At 32.1% G+C, this 14,420-nt stretch overlaps 1 protein-coding gene across 1 annotated transcript in view; it reads right to left on the bottom strand.

The window, feature by feature from the left end:
• Positions 1 to 13,015, bottom strand: part of Rim (Rab3 interacting molecule) — a 295,789-nt gene extending 282,774 nt beyond the window's left edge. Inside the window, exon 1 of the mRNA XM_072532709.1 lies at positions 12,694 to 13,015. Coding sequence (XP_072388810.1) covers positions 12,694 to 12,806 — 113 coding nt within the window. The 5' untranslated portion in view covers positions 12,807 to 13,015. The remainder of the gene's footprint in view (positions 1 to 12,693) is intronic.
• Positions 13,016 to 14,420: the final 1,405 nt, after the last annotated feature.

Below are 14,420 nucleotides of genomic sequence, written 5' to 3'. Positions count from 1 at the left end.
GTAGTGAATCATGGTTCTGTGTGGGAGCCGGCATAGTAGGGACAAATCAAGGGATAGATTTCCCGGTAAGTCTAAGTCTATCTAAGGATGTGACAGTTTTCCAGGCGGAAATAACTGCAATCCATCACTGAGTGGAAGAAATAGAAAGGCACGAAAGAACGTTCTGTTCAGTTGCCATCTTCACAGATAGTCAGGCAGCGCTTAAGGCACTCAATTCTGTAGAGGTCAATTCTAAGCTAGTATGGGATTGCGTGTGTGCCCTAAATAAACTAGGAGACCGTAGCAAGGTTACGGTAGCCTGGGTACCGGGGCACGGGGGTCATAAGGGCAATGAAAAAGCAGATGAAATGGCCAAACAAGGCTCATCATTGCCATTCATTGGACCGGAACCCTTCTGCGGAGTTGCTAAATCAGTAAGAAGAGCGGCTACAAGGAAGTGGGTAGCTCGCAAATCTCTGGAATGGTGGAGGAATTCACCAGGACAAAGACAGGCGAAACAGTTCATTACAGAACATTCGCCAAAATTTACGGTAGACCTAATAAGCAAAGACAGGAAAACAGTCAAGGTCATAGTAGGTCTTCTAACAGGGCACTGTAAGCTGAATAGGCACTTGAAGCTGATGGGATTATCAGATGATGACCTGTGCAGATTCTGTCACCTCGAAGAAGAAACAGCAGAGCACATTTTATGTCAGTGTGACAGTCTGGCAAATGTGCGGTTCTTTGCATTAGGAGAAGAAAATCCACCGGCAAATAGCTACATGGAAGGTACAGTCTCGAAGCTACTAGACTTTATAAAAAGGGTCAGGCTAGAGAATGTTATCTAGGACTAGAGGACCACAATAGATCTGAAAAGGTCGCAGTGGAATAGGCCGAAAGGCCACCTCTCTTAATCTAATCTAATCTAATGGTTCTGTCATGTTTTTAATGAAGACCGCCAGGCTGACATGAGATTATGTCTTGCATGTGGCCAGTGCGTACATGAAGAGAGTGTGTGTCTTACTAAACATGATAAGGATAAATTCATATGCTCCAATTGTTCTCAAAAATAGTAAATGTCTCACATTAGTTTTTTAAATGTTAAGATTCAATATTATTAATTATTGTTATTAACAAAATACTTGTTTCTTTTATTGCCAGTACTGTGACAATATTAAGCGTATAGGTTCCAAATATTGCCAGTTAGAAATTGTTTAAAAAAAAAAGAAGAATATACATTTGTTTAATTGTTTTATTTTTATAATTGTTTAGAAATTGGACTATAAACATTTTTGTTACTTGTTTAATAAATGTACAGGTTATTTCAAATAAATTTATATTTAATAAAAAATAATAAGTTTTAGCATGGCAATATTTAGCTCACTTACCTTATTTTAATAATATTAATAATTAAATGGAGTATGTAATATTGTTTGGTTCTACCACCGGTCTTAACATCTTGCTACTGTATAGTCCATTGTTTGATTTAATATTGTTTAGCACCGCGAATGTTTAGATAACTGGGACTTTAAACTGCATTATTATCAAGAAACCTTCAGTAGATTACTACTTAGTAGAGCTAGGGTTAATTCATTTCAATGAGCAATAATTAATAAAAGAGCAGAAGGCTCAATTATAACCAAAATGTTACAAGCGAATACTATACAAAGTTTTCTGTTGTGCTTTGGAAGTAAACAATGTTAGATAGGTATTTGGCTGGAGAATTTAGATATCCATGAATTTTTTATATTAATTGAAATAGTCTGGATTTATAAAAAATGTTACAACTCTTAAAAACCCAATTTGACAAATGACAATTTTTTTCCGTAATAAAAAACTACAATGATAGAAATTTGCAAAACTTTAGTTATTTGAACTGTTGTTCATTGCGTTTAACAGCCGTAATAGTTATTTAACCAACAAGTGTATTAGTAAGGGCGATTAACAATTGAAATATGTTAACGCGCGAGCGAAGCGAGTGCCTTAATATTCGAGATTGTTAATCGCCATTTTAATTCACGAGTTCGTTACAAAACTTTTCCATCGACCGAACTTTTCAGAAATAAAAATATCTTAGTTTAAATTTTTATTTACTTAACGATAAATAATGACATACAATGACAGCCAGTACTTACAGCGGCTATGTCATTTTAAATAATTTTTTAGTGGGAATATAAATAGGTATCTATATGTTTGGTTGCCTACACCACAAGTCACTGCCAATCACAGAGCGTTAAATGTGGTTAAATTATTATACAAGCAATGTATGTTGTGTTGCCTATAATAAAATCGTTCATTAATAGAAAATCATTCATTAATAGGGGTCATTAATCAATGATTTTGAGGGTGTTATAATTAATCATAAATGGATGGTCGACGGAAAAGTATTTTTTTAAACTCGTTCGAAATGGTCTTATCTATCGCAGAACGCGTTCGAATGATTTCCATACTTTCTGAAAACGGAAAGTGTGTAAGAAGAACAGTGAAATTATTTAATCAACTTTAATAAGATACGTAACTTTATCACTCATAGGTATCTAAACTAGTTAAAAACTGATGAAAACAGATGAAAAAAGGGAGTGTGAAAAACGTGTTGAGACTGAAGTGACAGAAGTAGCAATTTTAAGTCATGTTTGGCTTAACAAATTAACAACCTTGGCTAGTTGTCATGGTGTTTAGAAAATGGAATAAACAACTCATCTGACCCTAACAAATAATGGTGAAAACTATCCAAAAAAATGTTTTGTTTTAAAACGTTTTAACACAAAACACATATTTAAAAAAAAACGTTGACAGACATATTTAAGTAAAATATTGTTATAAAATCGTCACAGAAAGCGTAGTAATACGATAATAACAATTCTAGGTTATACATGATAGAAATGATGATACAAAAATGATACAAATATTTTGGATAGTTTTCGAAATTATTTTTAGGAGCCAGATGAGTTGTTTATTCTAATTTCTAAACACCATGACAACTAACATCAAATAGTCATCCTGATGATTCCAATAAAGATTTGCGAAAGATTGGTAAGCTAAAAGAGTAATTCTTTGTCATGTCTTCAGCTGCATAACCAAATAGTTGTGTTTATATAAATATATATATATATATTTATATATATATATATATATATATATATATATATATATATATATATATATATAAGAGAAAAAGGTTAATGCCAGTTAATAGTAAAATAAAAGTAAAAAGTATCGGTATAGCTCGTAACATAAGAAAACAATATAATAAATATGTATATAAGATGAAGGGCAACCGTATATACGTATTTATAACCATTGGTAATCTTCAGTACGGTGCAGCCAAGTTGGAAGAGGAGCATGTTATTTTGGGAAATGATCAACTACAGGAACAATGCAACCAATTTGTGGCAATAATGTTAGAAGACATGCTCCAGAGCAACAACTAACACATCCGCGGAGGAAGCTAAACTACCTCAGGAAAGGAATGCCAAACGTTTAGAACGTTTCAAATAACAAGAAAACGGTTAAGGTGAGTAAAATAAAGAAAGAAAGTAGGTATAGCTCGGAACAAAGAAAACCTCAGAGTCTTTTAACATTATTGCCACAAATTGGTCGCATTGCTCTTGTAGTGATCCTTTCCCAAGTTAACATGCTCCTTTTTTATCTTGGCTGCACCATACTGAAGACGACCACTAGTCAGAAATACGTATAAATGGTTGCCTTCCATCTTATACACATATTAATTAGTTATATATCCACCTAATATATATACTTATATATATATATATATATATATATATATATATATATATATATATATATATATATAAAAGTAGTCCAAAGTTTTTTGACTAGTTTGGAAAAAATATATGTAAATACTTTTTTCTTTTTGGGTGTGGTAGTCAATAAAAAATAGAGCTTAGCTAAGGCGTACTATTTATTCTGAATCCAAGCTTTAGGTGGTTTTTTGCCACCTTTATCAAGGTCTACAAAGAAAATTACTATGTTGTAACAATTTGAAAGGTGCCAAAAAAAGGGCTATAAAAAACTATAAAAAAAACTTACCCGAATGTAAGATTCGTGGCATAAACAACAACGTTAAATAACATGATAATACTGAAGTTGCAACTAAACTTAAAAATGTTACTGTTAAAAAAACACTTTAAAAATTAATAAATACGTTAAAAGTTAAAAACAAAATGAAAGACGACATGTTAAAACAGTCGTCGTTGCAAGTATGATTTCAGTCACATTTCACGAGCAGAAAGAGAAAGTGGGTGGTCAATCAAGCCATCTAAGAAGACAAGACATCTAAGTCATTGAAGACTGTTTGCAACAAATCAATTTTGAAATACCGTTCATAAAGAGATATGTGGATGACTTAATCTTGTCACTACCTGCAGACTCTATACATTCTACGTTAAATGTGTTCAACCAACAGAACCCACACTTGCAATTCACATGCGAGGAGGAGCGGGAGGGATCTTTGCCTTTCCTTGACATGAGATTGCATAGATGTGAGGATAATGTTGTGAAAACACAATGGTATAGAAAACCCATATGTAGCAATAGATTCATAAGCTACCACCCTTACCATCCTCCCAGGATGAAAACTAATTTATTCCTAGCGATGAAAGAACGTGTCAAAAAGTTGTCTCATCCGGATTATCTCCAACATGATCTCAACCTCCTACGTAATATTTTTGTTGAAAATTCATATCCTCTAAGACTGGTTAATAAATTAATTTTTAATGTTCCCTTTGTTAATAGAAACAACATACTTACTATGTCACAATCAGTGCCCTCAGCACAAAATGATTCTGCTCCAACAAGTGTGTATTTTTTGCCCTTCCATATATTCCGAAACTAACCGTTGAACTCACTAAGATTTTTAAAGACTTTAATAATATCAAAATAGCTAACAAGAACATCAAAACCATACGTCAGCTGTATAGCAAAATAAAACAACCCCTAACCACTCTAGAGATTACAGATGTTGTTTATTGCATTCAATGTACTGAATGTCCATCCACGTATATTGGTGAAACTGGAAGGAATCTGTCTAGCCGTATCATTTCTTATAAGAGTGATTGTAGATTAAACAAACCTACTTGTCTTTGGCAGAGCATACTATGGATCTAGACCATAAGATAGATTTCAACAATGTAAAAATATTAGCCAGAGAGAAAAATAAATTTTAGAGATGGTACATATCAGCAAGAGTGATAATAACAATCTTAATAAGAGATCTGAGATCCAAAATCTTAGCAAAATTTACAATTTCATATTGACTTTTGACTGAGCTATTTTGCATCTCAGAGTTTTCTTTATTTCTTTTCCTTTTTTTTTCAATTTCAATATTAATTGAATATTTGTGATCAAACTTCAGTTACTAATTCAGTGCTGTTTTGTTTCAGTTATTATTTTTTCTAAACCTATTTACTAAATACTATTTTCTTTCGATTGCTTATGTTATAAATAAAATTTTTAATTTCCCACTTAATTTCAAGTTGGTAGTACTCAAAATTCATAAACAGTATTTTGTGAGACGTTATTTTCAAAGTTGTTTTTTGTATTTTCTCCTAACTATTTAAACAATAATTGTCCACCCAGTTTCTCTTTCTGCTCGTGAAATGTGACTGAAATCAAGCTTGCAACGACGACTGTTTTAACATGTCGTCTTTCATTTTGTTTTTAACTTTTAACGTATTTATTAATTTTTACAGTGTTTTTTTAACAGTAACATTTTTAAGTTTAGTTGCAACTTCAGTATTATCATGTTATTTAACGTTGTTGTTTATGCCACGAATCTTACATTCGGGTAAGTTTTTTTTTATAGTTTTTTATAGCCTTTTTTTGGCACCTTTCAAATTGTTACAACATAGTAATTTTCTTTGTAAACCTTGATAAAGGTGGCAAAAAACCACCGAAAGCTTGGATTCAGAATAAATAGTACGCCTTATCAAAGCTCTATTTTTTATTGACTACCACACCCAAAAAGAAAAAAGTATTTACATATATATATATATATATATATATATATATATATATATATATATATATATATATATATATATATATATATATATGTATATGTATATGTATATGTAGATATTAGATTTATAGTTAACACTTCGGCTAATTTAATAAAAAAAAACTGTTTTTAATTACTACATATAGGTGGGGGGATAACTTATTTTTTTAGTTATTTACTTGCATGAATTATATCTACCTTGATATGTTTGTCCTTTAATAGTCCATTATTATTCTACAATTTCTATTTTGATCTAGATATATAATTTCAGATTATAATTTTTCCTACAGATTGCAGATTTCTTTAAATTGAATTTTAAATTATTTAGTTTTTCTTCTTTGGTAGCCCTCTGAATGTCCTTATAGCAACACTAAGTTACACCCCAAGCTTTCTTACTGTGCTAAAGGTTCGTTTGTAGGAACCTGGTTGAAATCATTGAATCCTATTTGGTAGAAAGAACGAATCCGCGTCCATAGTCGCCTCTATATTCGTTCTCTTTGTAGTCTCAAAAGAGTCAATCTCTTCTGGATCATCTATTTTTTCCTTTTGTCTCCATTTTAGTTCAAAGAGTTGGGGCAAAATCTTATCAGGCACAGCAGTATGCTCATACCGTGCCAAAGCTGAGTTTTCCAGCTCTCTTAAGCATGGCTCAAGCAATTTTTTTCTCCGTTTTTTATTCTTATTTTTTTCGTAAGACTGGCTTAGATGTTTTATCCGTCTTCACAAATTTTTCAGATAATTTTGGTTATGTATCACATTTTTAATTTAGTGTACGGTTTAGGCTTTAAGTGTTCTAATATATCTCGAAATTAAAATAGGTATGTGGATTATCTTGGAAATTAGGAAGAATTGGCAATAAATAAAAATAGAATGGGAAAGGTGTGAAGAATGTAAAAAAATCAAAGTACAATAAAAAATATATAAAGAAAAAAGCAGTACAATACTAATAAAACTATAAAGCATTAACTTAGAGCTGAAAACTACACTCAAAAATGGCACACTAATTATACCAGGCGACTTTGGCGTAATGACATCAGTCAAAAAATACAGTGAATTCGCCTATTAACATTATTAGATATAAGAGAACAGTCCAAAATTTTATGTTGTAGGTTAATTTAGTTTATTATTCCCCATTAATGGTTGCTGCAGTTTCGCAATTGTATATAAACATTGCTTGCACTATAAATGGTAATAACGACCGCAAAATGTCCCTGTAAGAAGAGTACTTTGACAAGTATAGAAAGAAGAAATAGTCTTTCGGCAGACTAGGGATCTTTTGGTATAAAAGATATATCGCAATGTAAAATGGCTGTAACAATCGCAAGAAGTCTCTATCAGAAGATCACCTTGAACAAAGTAAAAAAGTAGCAATGTTTTTTGCAGACTAACGTAGAAATGTCTTTCGGCAGACGACTATTATCTTTTATTAAAAAAGAAATACCCGACTATATGGTTATGACAACCTCAAAAAGGTCTCTATCATGAGAGCACCTTGAACAAAATAAACAGTGAATATGTCTTTCGGCAGACGATTGGATATCTTTAAGTATAAAAGAAATACCAGAGTGTACTTTGGTTTTGATGACCGCAATGAGGTCTCTAGAATAAGTGAACCTCGACAAAGAATGTAAAGAAAAAAATAGACTTTCGGCAGACTAGGTATCGTCTTTCAGTAGACCACTGGGTTTCTTTTCAGATAAAAGAAATGCCCCAATAAATGGATATTATAACCATAGGCTCCTATCATAAGGAACTCGTAAACAAGACATATAAAACGGGTACCATAATTGACAAAGTCCCTACCATAAGGGAACCATATGTAACGAAAGTAAAATAGTTGCAATAACCGACTACGCTTCTACCATAAGGAAACCGGAACCAAAGACATATAAATTGTTTATCATAACCAACAAGACTCCTAAAATAAGAAAACCGCAACTGTATATAGATAAGAATACGCAAAAAGGTTTCGACTAGCAGAAGAACCCTAGACACTCATAAAAGCACCAAAGTAAGAAGACTATCAGACTTAAAAATCCAATATGTTGCTTTATGCACATATGATAATCTCTATATAACGATTGAGGTCATAAGAAAGGGAGTAGAATGTCTATGTTCAATCTAGAATTCGCTGATGTCTTCCTTTCGCTTTGGGTATGTATATTACCATAAATAAGTAAACGCAAGAGTATAGAGAAGATTATATGTACCAATTAAAATACGCGTGAGCAATGTAATTTTGGCAGCAAATAGTGTAGGTTGTACTTTACCATAATAAAATGATAGCACCTACTCTCGAAAACGATGTCTTGTTTGACATACAGTAACCACAAAAGTATCGGCCATGGAATAGCTACCCCTAACTAAGACACGAGTGTCTTCTTTGTAGATGGAACTCGTCTCTCTGAGGCGGTTGGTTAACGAAATATTTTTTACCAGTTGACGCTACGTGTAAGCGATAATTACTAAAGCGATCGGCAATTTTAGCGAAATGTTTGTAAGAAAAATAAAGATACATGCGTTGACTGGAAATGGAACACCAAAGACTATGGCAAGGAATCAAGCATTAATAAAATCGCAGAAAGTAATAAACAATCATTACTAAAGCAGCACATTTTAATGGCATTATAGAATGTAAGGGGCACATTTGAAGAAAGAAAACTAAGACACTTAATCAGTCAAATTAAAAAGTTCCAATTTGGTGTAGTGGCACTAAAGAAAACAAAACACTTTGGTAGAAAATATTAGAGATGTAAAACGTCCATCAACCATTATTTTAACAGCGGGGACAAGAATCGAATATTAGGTACTGACTTTATTCTGAATGAAGATCTTAAATTACCTTTTGTTGAGATTAAACCAATATTAGATCATCTATGTGTCCTAAGATTAAAAGGAAAGTACCAAAAAATTTCAATAATTAATATCTACTTACTCTCAGAAGAAAAAAACATAGAAATAAAAGAGAAATTTTACAGTGAAGTAAACAGAGTTTACGAAACTATACATATATAGATATGATATGAAAATAATATTAGGGGACGCAAATGCAAAGATGGGAAGAGAAAAGATCTATAGACTTACTATGTGAAAATTTATTAAACACGAAGAAAGCAACGATAATGGCAAATTATGATAGACAGCACGAAACAAAAAAAATATGATCATTATGACTACATAATTCGAAAGAAAAGATGTGTACAACACAACATGGCGATCCCCGGATGGAAAAACTACGAATCAAATTGAATTTGAAAAATTCAATTATAGAAAAAGAAGAGCAAAAATAGATAAAGAACATACAGAGGACCCGCCGCTGACTTTGGTCATTGTATGTCAGTAAGTTTTAAGAGTATACAATAACAAGAATAAACCAGTACGGCTAGTTACACAAGAATAAAGGGAAAAATATGAGAGAAATGTTGAAAGAGAATTAAATGTAATGCAATTTGAGAGGCACATAAATAAAGATTGCACATATTACAATGGAAAATTCAGCAAAACAGTGTAATACGTTCATAGATACAAATCATAAAGATTGATCTTGGTTGAGATCATTGAAAAGTTGAAAAAGACCTACATATCCTAGGAATAGATAGATGGAAGAACAAAGCAACAATTAATAACCAATGCCCATGAGCCTTTACATAATATATAATAACAAAAAATATGGTTATATATACATATACATAAAATATGTTATGTATATACATTATTAATTTACATATAGCAACAATAAAATCAGCTGGTACATACTTTTTTTAGAGGTTTACGCTTCATGATCTGACGTTCCCTTTCTTCGATTTTTTTAATTTTTTTTGCTCCCATTTCTTGTATTTTTCAGTTTTTTTTTATCTAGATCTTCTTTTGCCTATTCTTTTAGCTTCTACTATTTTTTTATCTAGATCTTCTTTTGCCTATTCTTTTAGCTTTTACTATTTTTAGTGACTTTTTTTTATCCATCTTTACGATATGCACAAACCATTCAAGTTGTTTTGTTTTTATTTGGGTTGTTCTATTTTATAGCTTAGTTATTCTTCTATCTTAATGTTTTTGTCTATCCTACATGATTTTCCTGTAACATTTCTTATAAACCTTATCTCTGTTGCTGTTAACTTTTTTATGTTTCTTTTTGTAGCTCTCATGATTCATTAGCTACTACACTCCTTATTCAGTAGATATTATAGGCGACTATCAATGCGGCTTTCGAGCTGGAAGGTCAACAATAGATCAAATATTTACGATCCGACAATTATTATAAAAAAACTGGGAATTCAAACGAAATGTACACCATGATTTGATAAAAAGAAGCAGACTGTGGCTAGCAATGCTAGAAATAGAATACCAAGAAAATTAGTGGAACTCACTCAAATGTGCGTGTCAAACTCAAATGCATAGGTAGAGATAAGAAACAGTACATCGATGCTATTTAGTATAACATCAGGGCTTATACAAGGAGACCTCTTATCACCATTGCTATTTAATTTGGCCTTAGAATATGCAATAAATAATATAACAGTACCTGAGCTGACAGGGGGATTTGTGAATCAAAGATCAAAACTATATTTTTGACCTTTGCTAATGATCTAAATGCAGTCGCTCATTCTACAAGAAACGTGGGAGAAGTGTTTTCACAACTCGAGAAGGAAACAGGTAGTAGGTCTTCGAATAAATGAAGAGAAGACCAAATACATGCTAGTAACCGAAAATTCAAGACCAAGAATTATCCAGAACATAACTCTTAATGACCAAAACGTCGAAGTAGTAGAAAAGTTTAAATGTTTGGAAGTGGTAATCACAGATGACAACCACATAGAAAAAGAGGTCTCAGCCAATGTACATGGCAATTATTCGCCTAATTATTACGTATGGAAGTGAAACATGGACTCTACATCAGCAAGAAATAAATAAGCTTCTGGTATTTGAAAGGCAGATTCTTAAAATAATATTTGGCCCTCAAAGAGATAAATTGGCAGGAGAGTGGAGAAGACGCCGCAATGCTAAATTAATGACTCTCTATGGTACTGAAAACATCGTCAGATATATAAAGGCTATCCAGATAGGACAGGCAGGTCATTTAGTAGGATCAGGATCAGAGGAAGACAGAGTGTTAAAGATCAGTTGTATAAAGCCAGTTAAAAAGATGATTAATTAGTATATATTATAGTAGGTTGTGAGATGACATCACAAATTCTCATTGTGGTCTTCAGGTTTATTTCTGTTTTACCTAGTCTTCTTTATTGGACAGTACAGATTATTATTTTTCGTTGTCCAGTGAACTATATTTAAATCAGTGTTTTGTCATTAAATATTATGCTTTCCAGGTACTCATAAGTTATTCACTTTATCAACTGCTTTCCTATTAATTTTTATTGGACTATCATCATAGGTTAGGTTAGGTTAGGTTAGGTTAGGTTAGGTTAGGTTAGGTTTTTGTTATTTATAATCATTTTTACTTTTCGTGTTTTCATTCATACTTTCGTTATTTTTTCTTTCTATATTATAAGTGACTTATTCGTCTTTTTGAATCAGCTATTAAGATTATATCATCTGCGTAGTCATCTATTTAGACCATTGTAAGTCTTTTAAATCCTACTATTGCAGCACACAGATAGAGACAAAACTGTAATTAATCCACAACACGGAAGATTAACCAAAGAAGTGGAAAAAGTAAATATAAACAATGTTTAACTAAGATGGGGACAATATTACCCTAAGAGTCAGGAACGAAACTTTAACAAATCAAATAGAATTGGCCATTAGAAAACCGAATAATAAAGTTCCGAACCAGACGAAGTATCCCCAGAAATCCTAAAATGAATAAAACAGACCACTGATTTATTATTACTCTCTATTTATGACATACAAGAAATCCCAAAAGAATGGTTGCAATGTATATATTTACATACTAATATCAAAAAAATCAAACAATAAAGACATGTTGTGAATATAGATTAATTAATAAGTCTTACAATCAAGCTCTTAAAATTTATTTTCTAGCATTTTTTAGTAGTTTGTATTATATTATATAGTAGCGGTAATTATTACACTCTCCCGTAGCTTCTTACACAAATACTGTATGTTCACCATTATTTTAGTGAGAAACGTTAACAATATGGTTATTTAAATATTTTATTTACTATCATGTAGAAAATATACACAATTTAAAGCACGCAAATATATTGCAGGGGACTAATGTAAGCGAAAGGATCAATTATAATTGTACAAACAAATTAAGGAATTTATTTACTTCACTATTTTTAATAAATCAATCAGATAATTTTGTATCACCATATGCTGAATTATTAGGAAAACTTATTTTGTTTTATTTCAATCAAGCCTATGCATTCATAGAAATTTGTTGCAGGATTTTTTTGAAACACATAAATATTAGACTAGTCAGTGATATATTTGGTAAATTAAGATATCAGTAACATCTTTATACTTATCCAGCAGCCTTTGCGCAATATCTTTATTTTTTGTCATAATTTCATTCAAGAGTATTCATTTATTTAATGAAGTATTATATTTAAAGTTAGTTTGTGTCCCTTTTGTGTATATTTTCGAGCTCGTAATGATCTAATGCAGATGTATCTAATCAAAGAAGAACAACGAGCATGTATCTCCAGTTGCAGAATGTATAATATGTTCGCGAAAAACAGGATATAATTTGAGTATCACGAATAAATATCTACCTCAAAATTTCTTGTTCCCTTTCCTCTTCCTGTTTTTGTCTCATCATAACCGATTCGATGATGGCCCGTTCTTCCGGAGTAAGATGAGACAGGTCGGGCCCTGTATTCTCCATTCTGGCCTCTTTCAGACATCACCCATCACCGAAAAACTACCCCTTGGCTAGCGCCCTAATATCTCCTGCCACAAAACACTTCGTCATTTCACGTATTAAGAATCCCAAAAACGGTATTTCGGGAACGAATTCCGCAAAAATATTGTGCACGCTCGACGGAAAGCAAAAATGTTTTAGATGTTCTTTATTAGGATTTCGAGCCCGAGTACCGTGGCTGCTATTACCCATTCATACACTTTTCATAAATAATGGGAAGAATCGGGAGAGGACCAATGGGACGCGAGGATGAAGTTACGTCACCAGGCGGGACTATTGATTGCCGCCCGAGACATGCGCTGGGACAATTCGGATTGCGCTGTCATTATTTGGAGACGGGCTGAGGTGATAGCGATGGTTCGAGGGGTGAAGGGAAATAGGGATGAGTCTGCGATCACTCGGAGGAGGGAATATTTAAATAAAACTTTTAAAGTTTACTATACTTTTAAACAGCACAACACAACTTATTAAACAAAAACATGAATATACTGTTTATCGTAAATAATAAATATAAAAAAGTTTATATTTAGCCGGTAAATATAAACGAAAAATATTTAATGATTCTCGAAGAACAGAATAAATAATTTATGTGACAAACACAGCAACATAGGGAAAAAAATAATAAATATTAAACGTAAATAACAAAAGATGAAGAAAAAAGTCATGCAGATTTCTAAAAAACAATAGAGCTAGGATACCTCGGGACATACATGGAAAATTATTAAAATATGGAAGTTACAAGCTATTAGGCTACTTGATATAACTTTATTAAATATTCATAAATAAACAAGACGTTCCTGAAGAATAGAAAGAAGGTAATTAACGACTGCATTCAAGAAATCTGAAAGAAATAAGTAAATGAGATAATTAAATAAAAAATTCTAAAAACTAAAATGAAACACGAATACCGTAACAACGAATCAAAAACACAAGCCGGTATCAAAAATGAAAGATGAACAATGTCGATATATTTATACTCGTAATAACTCAAATAATAGAAAACAAAAGTTAACACTATAAATACGCTGTAAAAGACTCTTCTTTTACAATACTCAACAGTACTTAAGCTTCATTTGCATAGAATAATGCACGTGCTATTTCAAAACGTATTTTAATTTCTTTAGTTTGGTTTACAATTACAGTATCTTCTACAATCAATTGGATATTTGCATCTACTGATTTAGTCATGATCATGCACTTAATTTTCTTCAAAGTCCGTATTCATGACAGTATTCATTAAAGAGTTGCATTACGTTCTGTAAATCATTGTTGTTATCCGTCATTATCCGGCAAAACGCAAGTTATTTAAAACTTCGCAATTGATAGATAAACCTTCTATTGAATTTGAGAGCGCTTCCTTATATACCGCTTCGCTGTAGACATTAAAGAGTAGTGGTGACTGCACACAACCCTGGCGGACTCCTCTCTGTATTTTGATATCTCGTGTGTTCTGATTGTCAACTCTTACCTTGGCAGTTTAATTCTAATATAGATTAGAAATATTTTTGTAACCTCGGAAACCTTTTTTGGATGGTACTAGAAAGGTCACCAATGGAGATATTGCGGACAGTAGCCAGA

The sequence above is a fragment of the Diabrotica undecimpunctata genome, chromosome 5 (assembly GCF_040954645.1).
Source record: "Diabrotica undecimpunctata isolate CICGRU chromosome 5, icDiaUnde3, whole genome shotgun sequence".
NCBI classification, from domain to species: domain Eukaryota; kingdom Metazoa; phylum Arthropoda; class Insecta; order Coleoptera; family Chrysomelidae; genus Diabrotica; species Diabrotica undecimpunctata.
The sequence above is the reverse complement of the archived record's forward strand: the minus strand, read 5'-3'. Positions and strand labels throughout refer to the sequence as shown.